Genomic DNA, 27234 nt, shown 5'->3' with positions numbered 1-27234 from the left:
AGCTGTGCAGGTCTGAGATCAGCAGCTTTGTGAAACACCAAGCTGAGGTCCTGTTAATGCTGATATATAGTGACACAGTTACATTTCAATTTAATTCAATTTTATTTATATAGCGCCAAATCACAACAACAGTCACCTGAAGGTGCTTTATATTGTACAGTAGATCGTACAATAACAGATACAGAGAAAAACCCAACATTCATATGATACATGAGTGATTAATCCTTTTGACTTTGTTTTTATCAATAAAACAGCTGCAGCTTTCACTACAGCACATGTGGTGCTTTAACCTTTGTACTGTTTGCATCAGTTCATTCTGCAGTTAACATGTGAACATGTTGGATGATCTGTCTGCTGTCACTGGGTGGTGCTGAGGTCTGAATCAGCTCCTGTAATCACAAAGAGAACTGAACCATCACAAACTGAAATATAAAGTTTATCTCAAATCTGAAATAGAGCTGATCCATCTCTGTCCTCACACACCCAGGATCTGAAGTTCTTCTCTTACATTTCTTTAGTTCTTCAGCTCTGCTCACATACGAGCTGTTTATTTTTTAAAGCCGTATATATACCAACAGATTTTCCAATATAATGTTAACCTTTGAGTTGTTGGTGCTTTGTGAATGTGAATCTGCATACATGAGCAGACGGAGCAGGTTTCAGTCCTGGTTCAGTCTGCTGCTGCACCGTGGTCACCAACATACAGAGGTATCATAACAAATATTAATGCTTTTTTCCCTCTCAAAGGATGTAAGCTGTACTGCACATGTAACTTTGTGAACTTACCTCAATAAGAATGATTCAGACTGTTTTATTTAACCTGAATATTTGAAACAAACTTAGTAAAAACAATACACAGAGTCAGTGCTAAAAATGTAATCCGAGGAAAAATGAAACACACATTTTAACTTAAGCTGCCAAGCAGAAGTATTTGGTTTGAGTACATAAATATTAGGCTTTGCTATTTAATCTGTAATTGATGATTAATGAGGGGTTACTGAAGTGCAAGCCTTTTTTAAAATATGTGTTAGTATCCTTACAGATGTGGCAAAAGAGTGAAAACATGCTGCTGTTTGCACATATTTAATAATCAGCTCTGCACAGGAGCTGCAGCAGAGTGCAGCCTGTTGCTCTTACAGTGTAATACTCATAATAAAAGTACAGTAACTGTGGTTAGTTACTGACGGAGCAGCCCGGTGCGTTTCTGTTCATTTCGTTCACCTGCACGGGTTAGCTAAACAAACTTTACAAAACAAGTTTTGCCGATAGCCGAGTGCCCATCTTAGCTAGCTAGCTAAGGATGTTAGCTACAGATGAGCTTACAAACACCTTTCACTTACCAAAAATATTGTGGCGGCTCTCAGGTCCTTCTGTCAGGCAGACACTGAAGAACACCTGAGTCTGTCAGTTTGAAACAGTCGGTAAACGCTGGACCTCCTCTCAGCGTCCCCGCTCTATGTGCCGTTCAGAGATACGCAAGTTTCTTCATGACTGCGGCTGCTGCAGATATTAGGTCGTCCATGATTTCTACAGTCACTGGTCAGCAATATAATGTGCGCAAACATATGTGGCTCATATATGTGGCTCTGAAGCCCCGCCCCTCAAGCGCACCCTCAGATGCCGAAGCAGTGCCAACTAATTGAAGCTGAAAAAATAACTGTACGTGGAAAAAAACGATGTAAGTGTGAAAACCACATGAACAGTGAGTTTTTCTTTAAATTTCTATATTTATGTTTTTTCACTATCATTTCACTTTCAATACATTTGTTTCAGTTTCAATATTTTTTCAGTTTCATTTTAAGGTGGCATCGTTTTAACCTCATATGTGGGTTCAAAGTACAAAAAAGTCCAGTTGTTTCTCTGCCAAACTCCTTAGACTGGAAGTTCTCATGTTATATTAATGTCCCACAGAAAGATTAAGGCAAAGATTAGGACAGGTTACAACTCGTGAATTTCATGTACTTGTCACAGTTACAAAAAAGAATCTGCCTGAAGTCTATACATCCATACGTCTCATCATACAAAGCACTGATCTCCTACCTGCTGATGGAGCTGCTTTGGCTGGCTGTTCTTTAGGTTCTTCCATCATCTTTCTATAAAAACACGAGAAGATGATTTTACCAAAAGAAACAGTGAACACAGTCTGGGTGTCACATCATATGAATTTGTGTCATGGTTTAGTGTACGGGCCACACACACTGAAACTGATCTGTGTGAAAGAACACATCGACGACATGTGAATGTAGTGATAACCTCGTCATAATAGAGGTTTTTACTTTTTCACATATTTGTTCAGTATAATGATTAAATAATCTGACAATACAAACCTAAAATACTTTGTTCCCTGTCTGCGACTTTGTGCGTCTCTGCTGTTAGTGCTTAAAGGAAGTTTTAAACTTAAAATCCTTCCCCACGTATGTGACTGTGGTCTCTGGGGCCATTATCCTGAAACACTGGGGCTCAGCCCTGAAAGCTTTGCTATCTTCACCTGATAACAGCAGCTGTTTAAAGTTATTGAGTTTGACAGGGAAGTGAATGTAAATGTGAGACACTGTGTGCTCACAGCTAAAGGCTGCAGTCAGCTGTGTCAGAGCGTCCAATGATCCTTTAATAAACACTCAGAGCTCCATGTTGATGAAGCTGTCATGTGTGAGCTTGTGAGGCTCCTTTAAACTGGCTCTGCTCTGTCAGATGCTCACCTCTTCTTCACTGTCTCATCAATCTGCTGCACTCTTCATCTCCTCCTCTCTCTCTCTGCTGTCCTGTTTGAAAAAACAAACAAATCAGCGTTAGCCAATCAAACTCTGTGCAGATGCTGCAGCTACAGCTGATATGTGTGAAGCTGATATGATGAGAACAGCTCAGGGATAAACCTGCAGGTCTGACAGCAGCTGTGTCAGCGTTTACACTGCAACCTGCCTTTGGTGGCTTTAAGGCAGCAACTGTGGCGTTCACTAGTAGAACTGACACACAAAACAAAACAACGACTACACTACACTAGTCAACACACTAACTTGAGACTCCAAACACGGGAAATGTCAGAAATTTTTCATGTCTCAAAACTGTCTCTTTCTCGCTCTCTCACTCCTAAAACCTCCGCCTCTTCCCAAACAACCAAATGCCACATTTTGACATATCATTTTTTGATTGGTCGACGTGGTACATTTTTCCACCAATAGGGAAGGAGTGTTTTTTCTTTTTCTTTTTTCACTCACAAGAAAAGCTTGTTTGCTAGCACTCTCCTTAGAAAACGCCGTTTTAACCGTTTCTTCCCGGAGGAAACGCCACTGTTGTATTCAGAAAAAACATCAGTTTTACGTGGCCTATCAACACAATTTAAAAACTGGTACATAGTTTGATGTACCAGGATGTAACAATCAATAACATGAACTTCAGTCTTCCTGGTGTTTCTTAAATGAAGACTCTCTCAGTGGCACAGGAGCTGTGATGAAAGAAAGGGAAGAAGTTTCTCCAAACCTCTGGACGCAGGAAACACAGCTTGGTCCTGATGGTCTCCCTCACTAGTTTCTCTCCAGGGTGAATGTAACTGTTGATATAATATGGACTCTATTATTAAATGAAAAGAACAAATTAGACTACACTACTGAAACATTCTGCTGATGTTTTTAAAGTCTCCATGTTACCAGGCTATAGAGGGCTCTGAAGATTTAAACAGTTTTAGATCCATTACACTCTTATGTTAAAATCTCAAAGGACAGCATTATATTTTTGATATTAACAGTAACTCTGGGCCTCTGTGGAGTGTGCAGCTGATCTCATCGCTGTCTAAAAATGGATAAAAAAAAAAACATAAGTGTTGAAGACTATTAAGAGTAGCAGGTGTGTAGCATCGCTAACTAGCTAGCAACAAGCCTCCAACACAGTGCGTATGCTAGCGGCTAATCTAACTAACGAATTAACAACAGAGTGATTTTAGAACTATACGATGATAAGCTGTGTGTAGTGATGTGTCCTGTGTGTCGAAGCGTCGAATCGTGTGTCGGGTAATCTCGGGGGCGTTTTTGTGAAGCGCGTATCGAGGCTTGCCTTGATTACGTATGCAGTGACGTTCGAGGCCTCGCGGGCAGTCCGTACCACGTGACTGATTCAGGGACTGGTTCACCGGTTCGCGCCAGATTCGAAATAAAATGGGCAGCAAAATACAGCTGATTCCCCATCACACCGTGTTGTGGAATTGGATTACATACGTGCTACATAGTTACTTGAGCATTTCTTCTTCGATGGAACCAGCAAGGAAGAGATGTTTTTTTTTAATTTTTTCTCTCCTAATAAAGTATGCGTATAAAGTATCCTAATATTAATATTAAGTATCCTAATAAAGCATCCGTCGGCGGGTCCGTGCTTCGTGTTTACGCCTTTTTTGCACTGATTCTGAAGCTGCAGGTTTTATTTCTCTTCAAACAATATTGACCGAACCAGCAGAAAAAGAAGATCCAAACTACGCTTCACATAAACATCGTCATGAATTTCCTCTGACTTTTGCCATTTTGCTTTCACCAGGATAAAATCACACTTCATGCACAGCTCTCTCTCTCTCTCTCTCTCACACACACACACACACACGCACACACACACAATATGCTTCAAGAACAGTTTCCCGTCTAAAAATCTGTTTTCTGCATTATTCGCTTGTTTGTTATGCATAAGACCTCTGTTGTTTGTCAGCCGCTGTTCTTTCCCATTTAAAAACTTCCGAAAAGAAAACCTAATTTCTGCCGTTCAATATGCTACTAAAATAATTGAAACTTTTTAACATTATGCAAAATTGCAAAACGCTAAGGTGTGTCTCTAATAAAACCTCTATTTGCTCTGTTTCAATTCAGCAGCATCAGGTAATGTTCATTTGTTGATTGATGGTTTTCTTTCGGTTTTGATCTACTGCTGAATATTTTTATAGAATCGTTTTTCTGTTTTAGCCTCAGCTATGTTGATACAAAGGCATCTGCTGTGATGCTTACACATTAGATAAAGTCTCGAAAGTGTCAGCTTTCTTTTTATGGTTATACAAATATGCAAATGTACAGATCTATGATCTGAATTATACTATTGACAGACTGTCTGAGGCTGACAGTTACACAATCATACCAAAACGCTGTCCTGATACTTTCCACTTTCTCTTTTGTATCACACATACTGAGACAATATTCGGGATAAATAACGAAGAAAACAATTTATTTATTCAGTTTAGAGGTTTACACATCATTATAATCACAGAGCCCGCTTCACTTGAATTGTCCACTTGATGGCGCAGTAGAGCAAATGAATCATCACAATGCTTCGAACCATGAGTCGACCAATTGGGTGGAAAGCTTCATCTCACCATCACTAGCTGTGTGTCTTTTTTATAACAGTGACATGGTTGTATTTACCTTAATTAGACGAGTTCTCAGACGCGGTAAACCAGCAAAAAGCCAGAGGGAGAGAGAGAGAAAGAGAGCCAGGGACAACAACGTCACATTAGAAAGGTATAGTAATCATCCACAACTATTTTCGGTTGCAGATGATAAAGGATTCAGAAAGTGCGGATTCATGCGGGCCCATATGACAGAGAATGTGCATCTTCTTTTTGTTTTCATATTTAATTTATATTTAATTAAGATAAGATAAAACTTTATTAATCCCTTGGGTGGGTTCCTCTGGGAAATTCGGTTTCCAAAAGCACAGCACCGACAGAAGTTACAGTTACACAATTGTGTTGTGGTTTGCAGTGTTTTGTGTTGTTTTCACTTTCAATTTGTAAAAGGAAAAAGCTGAAAATTTAAATAGTTAAAGTTGAAATGTGAATAGTTGATTTTTGTATAGAGACAAAGCACATACAAACGTAAAAACACGTAAAAACTCAGAAGCACATAAAAACTCAAAACACGTACAAAAGACAACAGAAGTGCTCCAGGATGCTGGGCGCAATGTTGAGCTTTTGTTATCTTGTGGCTACACAAGCCAGCAAGTACCAACGACTGGATTTGGTGTGTGGTAGTAACAGGTAGATGAACTTTTTTTTAAATTATTTGACTATATATGAGTGCTTGTGTATAAATACACAAACAATACACATGTGCTTTCAATTGTGTAATTTAGGTGATCTAGTAGCTCTGCTTTGGAAGTTCAGTTCATGCTAGAAATGTGTTTTGGAGTTTGCACGTGTTTTGTCTCTAGGGGCCACCGCATATATTTATATATAAACATATAAATAAAACCACTTTTTTTTACGATAGTAATTCCTTTTGTGCATAATTTTATATTATTGTTAATAATAAATTAATTAACGCAGCAAAACAACCTGAAGATTGTAAATGGCCTGTATTTATATAGCGCTTTACTAGTCCCTAAGGACCCCAAAGCACTTTACATATCCAGTCATCCACCCATTCACACACACATTCACACACTGGTGATGGCAAGCTACATTGTAGCCACAGCCACCCTGGGGCGCACTGACAGAGGCGAGGCTGCCGGACACTGGTGCCACCGGGCCCTGTGACCACCACCAGTAGGCAACGGGTGAAGTGTCTTGCCCAAGGACACAACGACGGAGACTGTCCAAGCTGGGGCTCGAACCGGCTACCTTCCGATTACAAGGCGAACTCCCAACTCTTGAGCCACGATCACGATCGAAGAGCCGGTTCGGAGCCAAAAGAGCCGGCTCTTTTTAGTGAGCCGAACCGAAAGAGCCAGATCTCTAAAAAGAGCCGGAAATCCCATCACTAGTAGAAAGTGTAGGGGGCGTGTTTGCGGTCACGTCCAGCGGGTGTGTGGGCGGGAGCGTTACACAGTCGCTCCACCTCAAGTCACTACTGCGCAGACTCTGGCTCCAAATTTGCAAAATGGCAGCCTCCAGAAGCAGGATATTTTGGCTTCATTTTTGCACAATGGGAGGAGGCGGGGTCGCGTCGTACATCTTTTATACAGTCATTGGTTTCTACACTGGTTAGCAGGCAACCGTCTGCTGGAGGAAACAGTCTGAGTCACATGACTCTCTGTGGTGGAAATGTCACTTCCTGTTGGAGCGGAGCCAACTCTTTGTGATGCAGTTTTTATAAAATCAGACGTTTACGTGTTTAATCTGTGTCTAAACTCCACCTGTGATAAATAATCTATCAAACCAGCTGTGACCTCTCTGTGAGTCTGTGGGTATAAAGACTCAGAGTCTCTCCATCGAGCTCAGGCCACAGTCAGAGAGTCAGTGAGGGGAGAGCAGGGGCTCTTCTCCACCTCCTCCACAGACTGATGGAGGCAGGAAAAACTGCCTTCAGTCATCAGGAAGTAACAATGACTCGGAGTTCAGCTGCTGACCATCAGCTAACTCTGCTCCTGCTCTCATTCAGACTCTGATCACAGACTAACAGGTCATGGCGGACACACTCGGCCTCGTTGGTCCAGCTGTGAGTCCGTTACCGTGAACTATGGAGCGGCAGATTTGTGCTGGAACTAAGCTGCACACAGCTGATGTTAGCCAGGAAACATTACACACTGTTAACATTACCTCAACACGGAGCTTCACACGGAGACGATCAGCATCAGTCAGAGACACAAAGTTCAGGAAGTGAAAGTAAACTTTGAACAGGAAGGAAACAGCCAGAGAGCCGTTTGAGAAACACTCTGTGACAGCTGCTGTTAGAACAGATGTTACCATCATGTTAACAGATCCTGCAGCATCACGTGGCACAAACAGCAGTGTGCACATTTACACATGTGGAACAGGAAGGTCATTAATACCTGTCTCTGTGAACACCTGTCTGAACAGGAGCCGCACTCATGAAGCTCCAAGTAAGACTGAGTTTAAGACAGAAACTTAAAGACCAAATATTCAACTTCCTGATCCAGGATACAAAGAGGATCAGCAGAGTTGAGGTGTTGGAGGATTGGATGTTCCAAACACAGCTGCAGTCAGAGAAACAGATGCAGAGACAGACGAACATCATGTGCTGAAGATCAAACTCTGTACAGACACAGGAAACAGCAGCACCGACTGTGATGCTCTCAATGACCACGTTCCTATTAAACACAGTTAGCAAAAGAAAATGAAAAAGAGAGAAAAGCTTAAATAAATTGCTGATTCTTACAAATTTACTTTAATAAGCCCCACGCTCCCGTACTGGGGGCAAAAGACATGTGTGGTATCCACAGAAATCTCTGCTAAAGTCTGATAGAAAACATTTCTACAACCACCAAACACACGAAACAAGCAATGATTAAAAGAGTAGTTACATAAATGCCCAAAAGTCCATAAACAAACAAAACCAAACAGACTTCATGTAACCGGCTAAAGAAAGGCTAGTTAGCTCCCAGAGCTATCACCGATTCCAAACACCAAGTTTCACCGCACTCCGACTAAAACTCACTGAAATAGTTCCAAAAGAAGACCACAAAAACACACAGCGGCGCAAATGTGCTAAGACAGATTTCCTCCTTTTTGCCAGTACCTGATAGCATCGTGATTATCAGCAGCTACCACGGCTGCATCAGAGCCACATCCATCAACAACTGCCATTATAGAGACTGAAAATGTGACGTCAGTCCAGGGTAAAAGCGCAAAGGATTCTGGGAACGAGTGGCAAGCGGTACTAGTGCAAGCAGGCTTTCACATGAAAACAATCACACAGCGATAAAAAGACACACAAAGAATGACAAGAAGCTGTTGTGTTATTAAGTGCAATAGTCGCATGACAGCCACAGGAAGCCGACGGGTAAAGAGATCGGTTTTTATCGGATTGCGTCGTGGATGAGAAATTGTTTAATCCATGTTTCCGAAGTAACAAAGAGCTGACAGATGGTCTGGTTTACATCTGTTATGCCAAAAAAAATCCACCAGAAGGCACTGTGAACAGTTGGCTCGCCTTTTTGTTGTTGCTGTTGTTGTTGTTGTGCTAAGCTAACAGGCAGAATGCTACAGGTATAGCTCTAAAGAATGTAGTCTGATGGGCAGTGTAGTTCGTGCTGCAGGGAGAATTGGCTGTCATACCCGTTATGTGTCTGTGAGCGAGGGCGGGAGAAAAAGGAAAAGTACGAGTTGTCATTGAGCAAAAACGGGAGCTGGAAGCATGTAAATATAATAATAACCACTGCAGCCAAGAAGAGTGCCTGACGAGCCCAGCTGTAAGTAAGCTATTAAGACTCGACTGTACACCGTGTTCGTGTTTTCCTCCGAAAACAATAAGTTCTGTTGTCTGTAATAAATCACAGCAATAGTACATTCATGTGTTAGGAGGTGGTGGGTAGGTGTATTGTTGTTGTTTGGGTTTTGTTTCCTTTTTTGGCATTCCGGCACACCTGCGGCACATCGGACGTCATCAGTGAGCGCTTTTATGGAGCCGAGTCACGGACGTCTGGTGTCGGAGTATTGCTGCTGTCACAAGTGGTAACGTGTTAGTGCAAGCTGAATCTGCTGATTCCACGCTGTGGAGCTGCATGTTTTAAGGATCCACTTTTTGCCTGCTTCTCTTTTGTTTTAGCCTGTTCCGCTGCCTGCTCGCCTGCCTCGTTTTTGGTGTTGGCTACTGTGGATCCGCGACGGAGAGCTACGTTCCATCAGGCTGTGATCACTGCTGCAGCTGTAGTTTGTGTTTCAAGTAAGCTCTCCAACTCTCCCCGTCCACTTTTGTTTAACTTTCGGCTATCAACGGTACTCCGTAAACTCTGTTTTGTTCCTCGTTGTCAGGTAGCTCCGGTGCGTCATCTGCATACCTCGGCTTCGTCTCATCTCTTCGGTGTTACTCTCCTGGCACATTTTTATCTGTCACTGTATATAGCCACCTTCCTTGTAAATATTCCCTATTCTGGTATATAAACTTGCATCACAACTATCCTGTGCCCGTGTGTGTTTCTGCCACTTAATCCATCCGTGTAAGATTACCTAACATCATGTAGTTGTAAACAGCATGATAATATGTTAAGTAATCCAAAGTATTCAGAATACATTACTCTCATCGAATAATGTAATGGAATGCGTTACAGAATACATTTTGGGGCATGTATTCTATAATGGAATACATTTTAAAACTAACCTTCCCAAAACTGTTGGTGGCTCAATTGGTTAGGTTTATTTGTCAGAACTTTCTCTGTCAGCCTTCTCGGTTCCAAATCATCTTCTGCTCCTCTGTCATGCGGCGTCCCACAGGGTTCAATTTTAGGGCCATTGCTCGTTTTACTGTATTTATTGCCTCTGGGTTCCATCTTTAGAAGGCATGGGATCTCATTTCATTGTTATGCCGATGACTGACAAATTCATTTGCCACTGAAGCAGAAGGGTGTCATCTGCATAAAACCTCTCATGACATGCCTAGATGACATTAAAGCTTGGTTGGCTCTAAACTTTTTAAATTTTAATGAAAAGAAAACGAGTTGTTGGTGTTTGGACCCAGTGGTCCCTGTGAGTCCTCCTCTGTAGATTTGGGACCCCTGGAAGTTTATTTTAAACCTGTTGTTACTGATCTTGGTTTTAAGTTGGACATGATTTGAAATTGGAGAACCAAATCAGAGCAGTGGTGAAGTCCAGTTGTCATCATTTAAGGCGACTGGCAAATCTTTTCTTTCAAAGCAGCATCTTGAAACAGCGATCCATGCTTTTATTTCTTCCCACCTGGACTGCAACGCACTTTATGTGGGGTCAGTCAGTCGTTGCTCTCACGTCTGCAGCTGGTTCAAAATGCTGCTGCACGACTCCTAACAGGAACTTGTAAAAGAGAGCATATAACCCCCGTGCTGGCCTCCCTGCACTGGCTGCCTGTGTCTTTTAGAGTTCATTTTAAAATTTGTGCCGTTTGTCTTTAAATGCTTTCACAGTCTTGCCCCGCTGTAGCTCTCTGAGCTTCTTCATCTCCACACACCGTGTCAGTCTCAGGTCAGCTGACCAGCTGCTCCTGGAGGTACCGAGATCCAGGCGGATTTTATTTTTTCTTTATTTTATTTGGCTTTTATTTATACCTTATGTAATTTTATTGGGGGGGGGGGGGGGTTGGATTTCACAAGGAAGTCAAACAAAATGCAGTAATTTGCAAAACATGCTGCTAAACACAGCAGTACTACAAATTATTCCACCTGCTGAAAAGTGGATCTAATGTGGGCGGACTCACACTTAGCAAATAAACCTGTGATGTGAGAATGTAATCAAACTGTTGATCAGAGGCAAAGTAATTTAAAGTTTATGATGCTATCGTCTAATGTTAGCTGACATGATGTTAGCTTGTAAACTTATGTTGTTGTCTGGGTCTCATGTCTGATCTGATGATAATAACTGTGACAACACAGAGATTAAATAAAGGACGTTGGTGGGACTTCTTATGTTAGAACTATAACTTCAGTTAAGGAGTGAGACGTAAGGTGACAAGGAGAATGAAGAGAATGAGAAAGAAGTAACTGGGAAGAGAAAATGAAAACAAAAATTTGAAATGATCAAATTTGTGTTAACAGATGATGGTGATTTTAAAAATTCAAGTAATTTAAAGTTTTTATCCTATTTGTTGTTGTTTTTTTCATATTCTTCTATTTGCAAGAGGTTATTAATAAAACAGGTTCTCTTTCTGGTTTCTCTTTTTGGACGCACTCTCTACAGCTTATCACATCCAAAATGGCGGATGTCAAGTACAAAACCTCGACAGAAACAATCAGCAAGAATTTTAGCATCAGTCCAAAATAAAACTGTCCAACTACAGAGTTTTAAAATCCAACTAAACTATGAACAGAGATCTTTTACAAATAGGCTATTGATGAGATGACAGTGGTAACAAAAACGTACACATCCGCGCACACAGACAAAATGGCGGGAGAGCGTTTAACGGTCGACCTCATGAGTCCGTTACCGTGAACTATGGAGCGGCAGATTTGTGCTGGAACTGAGCTGCACACAGCTGATGTTAGCCAGGAAACATTACACACTGCTAACGTTACCTTCACATGGAGCTCCACACGGAGACGATCAGCGTCAGGCACAAACACCAAGTTCAGAAAAGAGGAACTTTGAGCAGGAAGGAAAGAGTCAGAGCGGCGTTTGAGGACACGTTTACAACCACGAACATCAGAATCTGTCTGTGCTGCATTCAAGTGCAAGTTGGAAACTCACTAATCTCTGTCATGTTGTCCAAAGATGATTTATTTCTGCTGGTTTTCCTGTTTGAAACACAAACATGTGTCAGCACTTTGTTGTTCTTCACCCTGCAGCATTTGAATATTTCAGGACTAAACTGATCATAAATTCATGATGTCATGACTGAAAGTGCAGACTGAGAGTGGATCACATGATGTTTGAGGTGTGTCATGTGACATGTTCAGTATTGTCACACATGTCTAGATTGTCCCTGATATCATAGCTGCTCAAACACTGATGATTATATTTGAAGAATTATTCCTGATGGCAGCAAAGTTTGAATGGAGCTCTCTGTCTGTGCTGATTTGTCGCCCTCTGGAGGTCAAAGCACAAACTGCATGATGTCACTGTAACCACCACAGAGACAGGAAGTGTTTTTATGACTGAAACACTGAACGGCTGCTGTCTTATCATACATGAAGCGAGCAGCGTTCATACAACAGAGGGCAGGGCGCATGCTTGTGACATCACGAAACATGAAGTTGTCTTAAAGAGACACCACACTATTGCGACTGTTACACATGGAAACTTATAAGCATAACTTCTCTCCAACAAACGTGGAACAACAGGAAGATCCTTTATAAACACAAGTCATTTCTTCTTCTTTATATGGAGGAATTAACTGGAAACAAACTTGAAGGACAATTTAAAGGAGTTTCTTACAAAATACTACAGAACTTTAAAATTTAGAGACGAAGCCAAGAAGACACTGCAGAGGTTTCAGCCTGATGTGAACTGTTCTGCTTCTTTCTGTGAGTTACGCACTGAAACAATTTATCATCTATTTGATCAGGATATAAACAGCAGAATCAGAGTTATTTCTAACAGCAGTCTGTTTCATTATTGATCCAACAGCACAGATTTATCACTGATCTCTTAAACCTGATCACTTAACTCTTTCACACACAGTGGTCACTACAGTTACAGCTATTCAAAGGCTTGTATTTGTGTCAGTGTTGATGGTATACTTGCACATAAACCACTACATTCGACACTGATGTGTCCCTCCATACCCTGTCAAAACCTGTTGTCCACCTAACTGGACATGTAAAAAACACTCTTTGAAAAGTACACGTTTAAATGAAGTTCAAAAATCTTTTTTCATGCCTAAAGATGAATAAAAACACTTAAGAACAAAATCCTGATTGAGGTTGTCATAATTCATGCGTGAAAGGGTCAAAACTAGAAAATAGACGGGACAGACGGGACTGAGGGATAGGAAAGGGAGAAAGAAAGATGAAGGAAAAGAAAAACAGAAGGGAAGAGGGACAGAGAGAAAGGAAACTTAAAAAGAGAAGAAGAAGAGAAAACAAGCAAAACTAACAGAGCAACATACTAAACACAACACCATCACGTTAATCTAGCTAAGTGTAAACAGCAGTAAATACTAAATATTGAATGCTGTTGTGTAGCAAGCAGGACCGACAGCGCACAATGTGCTTGGGAGTAGCACCAATAGAGGTGTAGTTTATGTCTATGAACAGTGAACACCCGTGTGCAGAATCAGAATCAGAATCAGAATGGGTTTATTGCCAGATGTTGAGGTTTACAACATTAGGAAATTGCTGCGGTGCTTCAGTGCAGACAATAAGAATTAAAGTGCTATGTAGAAAGAAAGATATGTGCATGAGATATACATGAGATATATACATGAGAATAAGAATTATGAGTGCTACGTAGAAAGATATATACATGAGTGCAGGTGGTGATCAGTGCCAGACATGAAATGAAATGATGCAGTGACACAGCGTAGGGTCATGTGTTAGTGGCGGGGACAGTCATGTGGTTATTGTTCATGTGTCCAACAGCAGAGGGGAAGAAACTGTTCTTGTGGCGAGAGGTTCTGGTGCGAATGGACCGGAGCCTCCTGCCTGAGGGGAGCAGGTCAAACAGACTGTGTCCAGGGTGAGAAGGGTCAGCTGAGATCCGGGCTGCACGCCGCAGTGTCCTGGAGGTGTACAGGTCCTGCAGAGATGGGAGTCTGCAGCCAATCACCTTCTCAGCAGAGCGCACAACACGCTGCAGTCTCTGTTTGTCCCTGATAGTGGCTCCAGCGTACCACACGGTGATGGAGGAGGTGAGGATGGACTCGATGATTGCAGTGTAGAATTGCATCATCGTCCGTGTTGGCAGGTTGAATTTCTTCAGCTGCCTCAGGAAGTACATCCTCTGCTGGGCTTTCTTGATGACGGAGGTGATGGTGGGCTCCCACTTCAGGTCCTGGGTGATGGTGGTACCCAGGAAGCGGAATGAGTCCACAGAGGTGATGGGGGTGTCAGTCAGGATGATGGGGGGGAGTGGGGCTGTGTGCTTCCTGAAGTCCACAATAATCTCCACTGTCTTCTGGGCATTCAGCACCAGGTTGTTGTGGCTGCACCAAGACACCAGGCGTTCAACCTCCCTCCTGTAGGCAGACTCATCCCCGTCAGAGATGAGCCCAATGACGGTGGTGTCATCTGCGAACTTGATTAGCTTGACAGACTGGTGGGTGGAGGTGCAGCAGTTGGTGTACAGGGAGAAGAGCAGAGGAGAAAGAACACAGCCCTGAGGGGAGCCGGTGCTGATGGTCCGAGAGTCCGAGACATTCTTTCCCAGCCTCACATGCTGTTTCCTGTCCGTCAGGAAGTCAGTGATCCACCGGCAGATGGGATCAGGCACATTCATCTGGGAAAGCTTGCCTCGGAGATGGTCTGGAAGGATGGTGTTGAAGGCAGAGCTGAAGTCCACAAACAGGATCCTGGCGTAGGTTCCTGGGGAGTCCAGATGCTGCAGGATGAAGTGTAGGGCCATGTTGATGGCGTCATCTACAGACCTGTTGGCTCTGTATGCAAACTGCAGGGGATCCAGGAGGGGGGCCGTGAGGGTCTTGAGATGGGAGAGAACTAGGCGCTCAAATGACTTCATGACCACAGATGTCAGAGCCACGGGTCTGTAGTCATTTAGTCCAGTGATCCTAGGTTTCTTGGGGACAGGGATTATGGTAGAGGACTTGAAGCAGGCAGGCACATGACATGCCTGCAGTGAGGAGTTGAAGATGCCAGAAAACACTGGGGCCAGCTCGTTTGCACAGTGTCTGAGGGTGGCAGGAGACACACCGTCTGGGCCGGGAGCTTTCCGAGCATTCAGACTCCTAAACTGCTTCCTCACATCTGCTTCATGAATATGAAGAGTTGTGGTGGGAGGAGGTGGTGTGAAATCCTCTTTTGTGTGGGGTGAGGAGGGGGGTGTTGTAGGTGAAGTGTTTGAAGGTGGTGATGGCTCTATGGAGGGGGGAGAGGTGGGGGAATGAGTGTCCAAAGTGTCTCTATTGTTGGGGCCGTTGGAGGTGTGAAGGCTGCCTGATGGCTCGTCAAAACGGCAGTAGAAGTCGTTGAGGGTGTTGGCTAAGAGCAAGTCATCAGTGGAGTGGGGGGTTTTAGGCTTGTAGTTGGTGATATTCCTAAAACCTTTCCACACAGAGGCCGAGTCATTCTCTGAGATCTGCTGCTGCATCTTCTCAGAGTGCTGATGTTTGGCAATGTCCACTTCTTTAGTGAACCTGTACTTGGCCTCTCTGTAGCAGTCCCTGTCTCCGCTTCTGAACGCCTTTCTCTTTTCCAGCCACAGCTTTTTGAGTTTAGGAGTAAACCAGGGTTTGTCATTGTTATAACTCACCCTGGTGCGTGATGGCACAATGCTGTCCTCACAGAAGTGGATATAGGAGGTGACAGTGTCCGTAAACTCGTCCAAGCTGTTAGAAGCAGCCTTCATTGTGTCCCAGTCTGTGGTCTCCAAACACGTGCGAAGCTCCTCCACAGCCTCGTTGCTCCACAGTTTTTTGGTCCTCACGACAGGTTTGGAGAGCTTCAGCCTCTGTCTGTACGCGGGGATTAGGTGGATCATGACGTGATCAGAAAGTCCGAGTGAAGCGCGCGGCACCGCGCGATAGGCCCCGCTGATCGTGCTGTAGCAGTGGTCTAATGTCCTCTCCTCTCTGGTCGGGCATTTAATATACTGCTTGTATTTCGGAAGCTCATGGCTCAGATTGGCTTTGTTAAAGTCCCCAAGAGCAATGATGAGAGAGTCCGGGTATGTCCGCTCCGTGTGGAGAATCTGCTCCGCGAGTGCGCACTGAGCTTATTGCGCATCCGCGTCTGGCGGGATGTAAACAGCGGCCAGGATGAATGAAGCAAACTCCCGCGGAGAATAAAATGGTTTGCAGTGAATAAAAAGATATTCCAGAGAGGGAGAGCAGTGCTGAGCAATCACTGTTACATCTGTGCACCAGCCACTATTGATGTAGAAGCAGACACCTCCACCTTTGGTTTTACCGGAGAGAGCGGCCTGCCGGTCCGCGCGCAGCAGATGAAAGCCCTCCAGCTTGAGCGCGCAGTCCGGGATGTCCTCACTGAGCCACGACTCCGTAAAACATAAGACACAGGAGGAGGCAAAGTCTCTGTTCATGCTTCTCATCAGGGCCAGTTCGTCTATCTTATTCCAGAGTGAGCGTACATTAGAAAGGAAGATCCCAGGAAGGGCCGTTCTCAGTCCGCCGGCTCGCTTACCTCTCTTTCGACGTCTCACTTTCCTGATCAGAGTCAGCAGTAAATCTGCCGCAGATGCGACAAATATTGGAAATAAATCCACAGGCGTTGTAGTCCTGCAGTTAAGGAGCTCTTCTCTGGTGTAAGAATATCCAGAGGAGTGCCCAGACACAGAAGAAATGCACAAAAACAAGACAAAAGTAACGCACTGAAGCACCAGGGCATCCATACGCGGCGCCATCTTGGCTGGTTATATAAACCTGTGGTCTGGACCTGCAGTTCTTATTTTTACTGTCTGGTTTTGTGTAAAGCAGCACTTCAGTAAGCACCTGTGAAGCACACAGTCATAGTCGAGTAATGAAGCGATCCATATGTGAAACATATTCCACGTCTACAGGATAGTGGAGGTTACATGGGTCAACCTGGCAAACTGTACCAGCACATGTGATCACACTGATAGCAGAACACAGGTATGTGAGTCTCTACGACGAGGTCAGAAACCAGTAACAAATGTTTCATGTGATTCGTTTTTCTCCAGTTTGTCTGCAGTGAACCTTAAATACTCACTGAACCAGCTGTTTCCTGATGTGGTGACGTGTGTCGGTGATGAAGCCAACACTCTGTCCAGTGTTGGGCAAGTTACTTGAAAAAAGTAATCAGTAACTAATTACTTCCTCAAAAAAGTAATCCCGTTACTTTACTGATTACTTATTTTCAAAAGTAATTAGTTACTTAGTTACTTTTTAAAAACACGATTTCCAACCTGAGTAGGTGATAAAGCGATAGATCTTTCAGCCCAATTCTACTTTTTCTACATAATCCATCATACAAAATGTAATCAGATGGAAAAGTCTCTTTTTAAAACTTGTTTTATTAGTTTTAATCTTTTAACTTTATGCATCAAGCAAACATTTAATTATATGCAACATTCTCTGACTGGAAGAAATTAGTTTAACATTTAAACCTATTTTCTGCACATTCCAGCACATAAAATAAAATATTTTTTGTGTTTACACTCAGTCTTTCAAATAGATGCAAGTAAAACACAGCAGAAAATAAATAAAGTCAAAGACTCAGCGGTCCTGTTGCTCTATTTTCACCTGTAAAGCAGGAGTGGGGTAGGCGGAGGGTTACCCTGGTGCAGGTGTGCCGCGGTCAGTGGAAGAATCCGCGAGTTTCTCTGTGAGTTTCCCATTACGTCGTAGCTACTCGGTGCTTGTTGGAAGTTTAGGGGTTTTTTCGCTGTAAAAAGAAGTTTTCTTCCCACGCACAGCGGACACTAATGTTTTTGTCACTTTTTATGGAATCAAACTCAAAGTAAGGTCAGTACTTCCACGCTTTAAACGCTGCACGCTCATACTCTCTCTGCACTCGATATGTGATCCATTGTTGATCTGCACACAGCTGTTGTCACTAACGTCGCACTCGCTTACGTCACTGTCGTGAGACATTCTCGCAAAAAAATCACGGTTTTAGTAACGCAGTAACGCAGCGTTCCTACGGGAAAGTAACGGTAATCGAATTACTGTTTTTGCAATAGTAATCCCTTACTTTACTCGTTACTTCAAAAAAGTAATCGGATTACGCGTTACTGGAGCGTTGTTCTCCTCTGTAACAAAGCAGTGATAAAGGAATAGATGCTGATTTTATTAACTTGTGTCTTTGTGCTGCTGGATTCAGTCTGAAGCAGGCAGCAGTGCTGAACCTACCAGTGTAAATGTGATGGTGGAAGCAGAGGCCAGCACTTGGCAGTGCTAAACACAATAAAAGACTCACAAGTTCCTGCTCAAAGGTCAGCTGCCTTCAGATCAATCATTAACCTGCAGCAGGTTGTGGCCTGATGTGTTTGTAAGAGTTTCACTTTCAGGAGGAGAAGATTTAAACGAGTCACACAAATGTGAACTACAAAGTCTGTGACACACAATTTATGCAAACTGCATGAAATCTGACCTGAAGAAATCCAGTCTTCTGCCTGTTGTGGTTGTGACAGCTGCTCGTAGGAGAGTTTGTTTGTAGGAGGTGGAGATGTTCTCAGATCAAGTGCGTAATCGTCTCTTTGTGTAGACGCTAAAAGCTGTGAGCCAAAACTCTCTGCTCTGAAACTCTTCACTCAGTCCTCACGCTGAGAGTTTAGAGGCTGAACTTCTTGTTCCTCCATAACACTTTTCATGAAACAGCAGAAATGAGCTTGTGTTTCTCAGCAGTGCGCACACAGAGAACCGATCCTCTCTGCTCAGTCTGAACAAATCAAAGTGAAACGTCAGTGAAAACACAGCTGCTGATGAAACTGTGTCAGATTAATGCCTCAATGTTTCACTGTGAGGTTAAAAAATACATAAAAATGATTTAAAGAAGTAGGAGGCAGATTTTCACAATAAGAGCACTTTGTTTTTAATTCAGTTAATGTCAAACTGTCATCAACACCTCTGTGTTGTCTCCGTCTCTGAGCAGATTCAGGCATTACTCAAATAATAAAGGCTTTTTTTCACTATTATACTTTTCATTAGTCTCCAGGTTGATGATTATAAACAGAATTATTAAAGTTTTTATCATTTCAGGCTGAAAATCAACATGAATTTGGTTCTAATCAAAGAAGCTCCTTTAATGTGTGTCATTAAAATCCTCACACAGACTTAAAAAGGCGACATTAACATTAAAATAAATGAAAGAAGCTTCAGCTGAGAGCTTCATGCAGTCATCATCAGCAGCTCATAGCAGTCACAGCTCTTTATTACGCAGCTTTGCAGGAATTAAAGTGGCTGAAGTGTCAGAGTTTGTGTGAGAAGCTGCTTCATGGACAGCTGTACACACGTCTTTATTATTTCTTCATAAATCAAACACACAGGTTTGTCTGCAGATGATTTAAAGTGTGTCGTTGTGCAGTTAAAGCTGTTTGTGTGACGCCCTGACCTCCTGTGAATGAAACAGCCAATCAGATCCATCAGAGAGAGAGCAGGAAGTGTTGTGTGTTTGTGACAGAACAAGGAAACAGTGATGATGATGAACATACAGGTCCTCTGATGTTTCCTGTTACAGTAACGCTTGTTCATCTGTTGCTCTCCTACACTTTCCTATAAATAAAGGAGAAAAAGTCCGTTTAGTTTCATTTCCTACAGCTCAGAGTTACACTTCACATTCCTGCTGTCACATCAAAAAGCTTCACTTTGGTCCAACATCTACATGTTAACATGAAACACAGACAGACTCAGAACATCTGGAACATCTGCACTTTGACCCAAACTGTTATAGCAGGATATTTTCTGCATATTTCTTATGTTGGACCTGTTTGAACTGTAAACGACCTGTAATCATCTGTAAATGGTGTGAGACACACTGAGGCCACCTACAGGGCAGCTGGGGAACAGCAGGGATCTGAAATCATACGAGACGTTAGTGAGTGAGAAGAACAAACGGACTTAAGATGGCTCGAAGTGATCAAAGTTGATCTAAAACAGAAGATAAATCCACTGATTCTTTGTAAAGTTCATCTGCTGCTCACATGAATCCATGAAAGATTTATTCCACTGAATGTTTCTTCAAAGCTCATTTCAACCTGTTGAAGTCATGAATGAAAGTGCAGACTGAGAGTGGATCACATGATGTTTGAGGTGTGTCATGTGACATGTTCAGTATTGTCACACATGTCTAGATTGTCCCTGATATCATAACTGCTCAAACACTGATGATTATATTTGAAGAATTATTCCTGATGGCAGCAAAGTTTGAATGGAGCTCTCTGTCTGTGCTGATTTGTCGCCCTCTGGAGGTCAAAGCACAAACCTACAGGGCAGCTGGGGAACAGCAGGGATCTGAAATCATACGAGACGTTAGTGAGAAGTTAGAACAAACGGACTTAAGATGGCTCGAAGTAATCAAAGTTGATCTAAAACAGAAGATAAATCCAAAGCAGCATCAGATGAATGTTACCATTTCCAGTTACGGTGCCCTTCATCTAATATGGAAATGTGTTGTTGTTTTTTGCCGTGTTGTTGTTCTTCCTATTGTGTTTAGTAGGGGTGCAACGATACACAAAATTCACGGTTCGGTTCGATACTTTGGTGTCACGGTTCGATATTTTTTCGATACAAAAAAAATGTTCATGCCTTTTTAATTTGTCATTTATTAAGATTATAAATATATATTTTAACTCAAAAGTACAGTTTTTAAATTTAACCCTAACCCTTGTGCGTGTTTTTTATTTTGACAGCGAATGCGCACCTGCGGACCACTTATGTGCAGCCCTGGTTATTTAGCTCGTCATATTGCAGCCACAGAAATTCTTTTGTCCATGAAACCATAAAGCTGCACCTTCTTTGTGCCTTATAGTCTCATTTGTCATAACTTTTCCGTTTTGTGGTAAGCTTTTCTTTGGCTGTCACTTCTTCACCCTGACCTGTCTTATTTGGCTCAGCAGAACTAAAATATATATCCTCCTGCTTTTACACACGGACTCACATAAGCTCAGCGATTCTCTGCGCGATCAACCTCTCACATGTTTAAGCTTGCTGCGGGAGATTTCACTTGTCATGTTTGCATAGTAAGCTAACGATTAATAAGACGATGTCAGAGGAATTGGTGCACAAATTATCATCACTCACCAATCAGTGCTGTCGCTCTCTATACACAGTTCGCACGATTGCAAAGTGAAAGCAAAAAACAAGCGCAAATTCAAACGCGATTTCAATGTCACATATTGACAGTGGCTCACCGATGCCAATGACATAATTACCCAGCTACATTTCTGAAAGAATGCAAAAGCATTGACATATATTTTTCCTTCCTACAATAGCCCGACGGGCAGGGCAGAGATAGATTTTGGTAGCCGGACTGAAAAAATCGCTAGCCCCGGGACGTCAGGCTAGCGATATTGCAAGCCCTGTATCTGATTGAGGAATCACTCATCTTTGGAAAAGAGAGTTTATTACAGAGAAATGGCTCTTTCCAAAATAAAAGCTATACTATCCGCTTCTTCTGGGCTATATTCTCAGCAGCATAAGGAGAATCATGTGCTAACAGCTGTCTAAATGACTCGGCTAAAGTTAGTAGCATGCTTGTTGTTTTTGTCTTTGCACTAGGATGATGTCGGCGTAAATGTGCAGTCATATTCGTTGTGTTCCCACTAGTGCTTTCAGGTTAATCTCGTTGAAATGACCTTAACGCCACAACACGGCAAATCTCCGTTAACGAGCTACCGCCGATCGCCCCGTGCGTGGGGCTGGACAGCCAACACGTTAACGAGCTAACTGCGCTAACACACTAGTTCCCACCCATGTAATTGAGCATTGCGTGACACATCCAACATACTGTTTTACTTTAGTCCATGACACGCTTACCTTCAGGGTCATACGTCACATGAAAACCAAAATAATTCCAAACGCCAGATCTGAATGAGGGTGGGGGAGGTCCATGTTGTAAGGAGAGCTTAACTTCTGTCTCGCTAGCTTGCCCTGCGTTCTTCCTTCTGACTATGCTGTCTGTGTGGAGCGCTCAGTGGATCTGCGCTCGACAGTGCAGCCTAGGCGGAGTAGTCGAACGCAGATTCACTGAGCGCTCCACACAGACAGCATCGTCAGAAGGAAAGTTGATAAAATAAATTACAAATGTTGTATTGTTCGATACATATGCGTACCGAACCGAAAGCACTGTATCGAACGGTTCAATATCGATACGAATATCGTTGCACCCCTAGTGTTTAGGCCAGAGATGCTCTTCAAACAGCGGACAGACATGACCACATTACAAGAACATGGTGTGAGTCCGATTTGATATTCCAGTCAACGCTGAGAGACCTTAACCAGGAAGTCAGAGGTCAGCTGATGCTGCGAGCAGGAAGTGAACCAAGGGAAAGGTCCACTCTACTCAATCTCAAAGAAAATATGCTGGTATTTGTTGATGTTGATGGTACAATAAAAATATATAATATAATAAATAATAAAATATCATGTGATGATGAGATGTGTTGTTGGTGTTTGTATTTTCTGTAAATGTCTTTTTAATGTAAATGCTTTGTTCCAGAGGGACAGGGAATCAGTTGCTGTACGATGACATCATCTTGATGTTGACGAGGAGGGCGAGAAAAACTAGTTTTGTCCTGCAGATGGCGATCTTGCACCGTGTTCAGAGAGCCGACACTTTGATGGTGCTGCTCTACTCAGCTTACTTTAGCCTGGGTTGGACTCTATATGAGCAGCTTCCACTCTGGTTTCACTCTTAAACACACTTGTTTGATTTCACTTGTAAAAGTTGAAGAATAAATATTTTATTACAAAATTATTTGTTGATGCATTTTTTTAGGGTCAAATATCTTGTTTGATTTGAGGAAGGAACTGTTAGGGTGGAAAAAGTGAATCAGGTTAAAATAGTGGTGCTTTATATCAGTGAAGATGTATAATGTAATTTAAAATGTTGATGATGGGTTGTAGTGGGCTTGTACTTACAAAACTGCCTCATTTTATTGGAACGATCCACAGTTGCATCCATTCACGGATGACATCTGACATCATTTGACATCTGGTCTGAACACGTTTGTACACAAGATGCCTCAGTTCTGGATGTTCCCACAGACTCCTCTGTGCACCTAAAGAAAAGGTCAAAGGTCAGCAGCACATGTAGTTGGGACAATTCTTCAGTCGCACAAACTACATAATCATTTTCCTCCAATGACGACTTTTCACTTGCAGAAATGGTCCTGTGTGATTTCCAGGCTGTGATATAAAAACTAGTTCCTAATGGCAGCGACTCACTCAGTAAACATGTGTTTCCTTCACCAACCTCACACACAGATCCAATAAGATCAGGAAGTGGGCAGTATAGTACAATATGTGTTATTCTGTGCTGCACTGCCCAAACTAAAGATCTGCTGAAGTGTTGGAAATGATCCAGATGTTTATTTTGGACGATACAGCAGAAGATCAGACATGAAAGTGGAGATAACACAGAAGACCTTTCACCGTCAGCCCATCAGACAGTCCAGCAGCATTTATGATGATGTCATGATGTTGAAGAGGCTGCTACGGTGGCCTCCCATGACCCCCAGCCTCATCACAGCTGAGATGCAGACATTTGAAAACATTCAGCAGACAACTGAATAACAGTCCAACACAACAGTCTGTGTGCAGACACACACTGACCTTTCATATAGTCAAACACAGCTGGTTGAGTCATTTCTCTGTGAGTCTAAAGTGAATCTAGTATTTGAAAGTCCACTTCCTGTATTTGTTGTTGAAGACTTCTTCAGCTTCTTCTCAAGGACATCAGCTGCTTGTTTGGCAGCAGAGGCAGTTAAGAAGCTTCCTGAAAAACACTGAACAGTGAGTTCACTGTGGCATATGACAGATTCAGCTTTCTGTGTGCAAATGTGTCTGTGTCGACCTTTCAAATGCTGTTGAATCCAAAACATCAGCGGCTCCTCGGCTGCTCACTTCATGCACTTCTGTCTGTGTGACAGTCCAATGACATCACAGCTGTTTCCAGCCCCAGTGTCTCAGGACTGGACACCTTTAAACATGTCGAGGATCAAACAGCGTCCAGCTAAACACACATGAAACTATCAGAGCTGACAATCATTCCAATAACATCTAATGGTTCATGTATGTAGACACAGGACTACAAGGAAATGGCTCTCAGCATCTGGCTGTGGGAACACATGAGTCCCTGTTTGTGTTCAGATTGTGTGCATGTTTTAGACGTGTGTCACATGTAGAAACACAACAATCCCACAATGACACACAGATGTGTTTGACACAGCTGTGCAGCTGTAAGTTGTTTCTAATGATTCATTGAAGCTCTTCTAACATTCTGGAGACGATCAGTACATGAATCTGTTCAACACGACAACAATTTGACTTCAGTGTGAACGTTTGCATTAAATAACCTTCTTCATCCAGCTGACAGCATCTTCATCCTATGATGTGAACAGTTCCTCCTGTTGATGACAAACCTCTGACAGGATCTGCTTGAGGAGCTTTTTCATGTGCAGCTCTCTGAGCTCAGGGCTGAGCTGCTGTTTCATCTTTAAGAGCTGCTGCCTCCTCGCCGGACTTGTTCTCCTCTTCTTCTCCTAATGACACCATTTCTGCTTCATATCTTTCACTGGGCCTAAAACAGATGAAGAGTAGATCTGCTGCTGTTCACTGTTTGTGTCAATATGGAGAAACATGAAAGACAAACACAGCACACACAGAGAAATGTAGACAGGATGTGCAGCCAGTGCAGTAAATGGTCTCAATATCAGCTCTTTAGAAAATGATCCTGATGAACATGAAACTAACATCCAATGAGAAACAGCTTCCTTGTTTCATGTCCAATAACAATAAATGCAGAGCTAATAAAGAGCTGTTCTTTGTAAAATGCTGAGATGATTATTAGACAGAACCCAGCGGCTCACCAAAAGCCTGCATTGAAAATCTATATGAAAGTCATCTATGCTCATATATGGCAAAATCCTGTAACTGTCACTGTGTTTTTCATCTGTGCTCTTGTTGGTTGGACAAGTTTGTAAATGACAAAGAGCTCAGTGAACTTTGCATCCATCACATCCTGTTAGATGTTTGTTTTTCCTTCACAGCTTTGTGATGAAGGCTGAAGAACAGAGATATGAACTATTGCCAACATGAATCCTGATGCATGACTTGGGCAGAGACCCACCAAAGCAACACTCAGCTCACCTCATTCCAGGCGCTTGTCTGCTGGAGACCATGAGCCTTGTTAGTCACACATCAGCACCGTGGTAGGAAACAGCCTCCATCATTTCATTAGATCTGAATTTGGACTGTTTCCCTCTGGATGAACCAAGTCTGTCAAATCTATTGATCCAACACAAACAAACACATTGGCTCACAGTCAGATTGGCTTTGTATGGATGGTGTAACAGGGGACTGGGAAAGGATGCTGAAAGCTGAATATAACACAGAACAATAACAGGACATATAATAATGTAGAAACATGATCTTCAACAGGCACACTTCTGTTATTCATGATCACAAACACAAAGAACTTGTGCAGCCCTGATATCAGCCCTAATATATGAGTGTGTTTGTCCAAAGATTGAAACAGCATCAACATGACAGCTGTAAGAAATCTTCTCTCAGCCTTGTTTGGCAGAAGATCCCTGCAACAAAGATTGTAGCTGAAAGATGACGTGTGTAAAGTTTGCTCTGTGGGAGGGTCGAGGCTGTTTTTAGACCTTTGATAGTTTCCAATCCAGTTCTGACAGACAGGAATAAAAACAACATCATTAAGATCAGATCATGGAGCTGTTTGCTGCCTTGTTTCTATCTTCACATTACAAGACTTTACTACAATAAAGATGCTGACATGTATCTGTAGCAACAACATCATTGAATCTAGAACAACTGGAGCCAAACCAGTGGCTCTGCTGGGATCACTGGTGAGCCAACACTTCCTTGTTGATGCAGATTTCAGGGCTTCCTTTTGCTCCTCCGTTATAACTGTTCTCTCTTCTCAACACATGATGACACAAAGGAATCAGCAGTGACAAAGATGATGCTGAAGAGAAGCACACACTTCACACATATAACAGACCAGTGCAGTTACACACACCTCTGCTCGACATCAGGCCTCAAACAAAGACACAAAACACTAACTTGACTCTAAACAGAAGAAACGAGCAGCTGTTTCTGTTCTGTGCTTATTTATATTTGACACACATGCTTCTCTTTGTGCAAACACACATCGCACTATAAGGGTAACCTCGCACACAATGATTGGACAGCACAGTGATGATGCTGGGAGATCCTATACGCAGCAACACAGAAACACTGAGAACTTTAAACAATGATGGAAAGTGTTATAAATGACTTGTTGGCCTCTGATCTGTCACAAACAGCTGAAACGTGTCTCTCATGAGTCACATGAAGGTTTTTGACAGAAAGGACAAAAAGTAGCTGCAGTCAGTTTGTGTCATTTTTATATTTATTCATCTGGGAGAAAAATCTGAGGGACATTAAAATGTGTTTTCAACAGAGACAAGAACATGAATATAACAGAACAGGTAAATGAACATGTTTCAAGTAAACAGCTGGACTGATCAGGTCCAAACACAGAGTGATAAACTTGTCAAACAGCTGTCATATCTTTATATAGAAGCTCTTTATAAATGCTGCTCACTGCAGTCTGTTTACTAATAATGTCAAAGTGTTAGAAACACAGAAACATCAGAATGGTCTTTGTTCACAGAAACCTGTCTGGGATCCTTTGTTGTTCTTTTGATGCAGAGTTACATTATAAATATAAAGAGTTATTTCAGAGTCTCATCAGTTTTCCTGCATGTCTTTATTTAACACATCAGCAGGGCTGAAGCTCTCATGTTAAACACACACTGATCTATGGACACGTTCATGTGTTTCTAACAGAACCAGGCTGTTATCAGCCTGCACTAACATTATGTCACACACACTGAATGTAACAGTGACAGTTTACATCATCACACAATCAGCTGTGATTGTTTCACTGTCATCAAACGAGTCAACAGGAAGTAGAATCAATAGAAACCAATCATTTACTGACAGCATGTCTGATGGAAATAAGTGCAGATTATGTATGAAGTCTAACTGCACACAGTAACTGTGTTACAATAAGGACTTAACA

The 27234-nt window shown here is 42.4% G+C and overlaps 1 protein-coding gene across 2 annotated transcripts in view; it reads right to left on the bottom strand.

Annotated features, from left to right (window-relative positions):
- LOC146679443 (protein NLRC3-like) overlaps positions 1 to 27234 on the bottom strand; it is a 98739-nt gene that overhangs the window by 10637 nt on the left and 60868 nt on the right. The window contains exons 2-3 of one of the 2 annotated variants that reach the window (XM_085450190.1): positions 2700 to 2762; positions 2041 to 2093 (exon numbers count right to left, since the gene is read on the bottom strand). In XM_085450190.1, coding sequence (XP_085306316.1) covers positions 2041 to 2089 — 49 coding nt within the window. In that variant the 5' untranslated portion in view covers positions 2090 to 2093; positions 2700 to 2762. Of the gene's footprint in view, positions 1 to 2040; positions 2211 to 2699; positions 2763 to 27234 lie in introns of those variants that run through there. The other variant, XM_085450192.1, reaches the window with a different exon arrangement.

Source organism: Copadichromis virginalis, unplaced genomic scaffold, assembly GCF_057382275.1.
Source record: "Copadichromis virginalis isolate Kocher_CV1m ecotype Utaka unplaced genomic scaffold, C_Virginalis_male_GT1.1 unmapped_scaffold_1, whole genome shotgun sequence".
Classification (NCBI taxonomy): domain Eukaryota; kingdom Metazoa; phylum Chordata; class Actinopteri; order Cichliformes; family Cichlidae; genus Copadichromis; species Copadichromis virginalis.
Note: the sequence above shows the minus strand (reverse complement) of the source record. Positions and strands in the feature narration are given on the sequence as shown.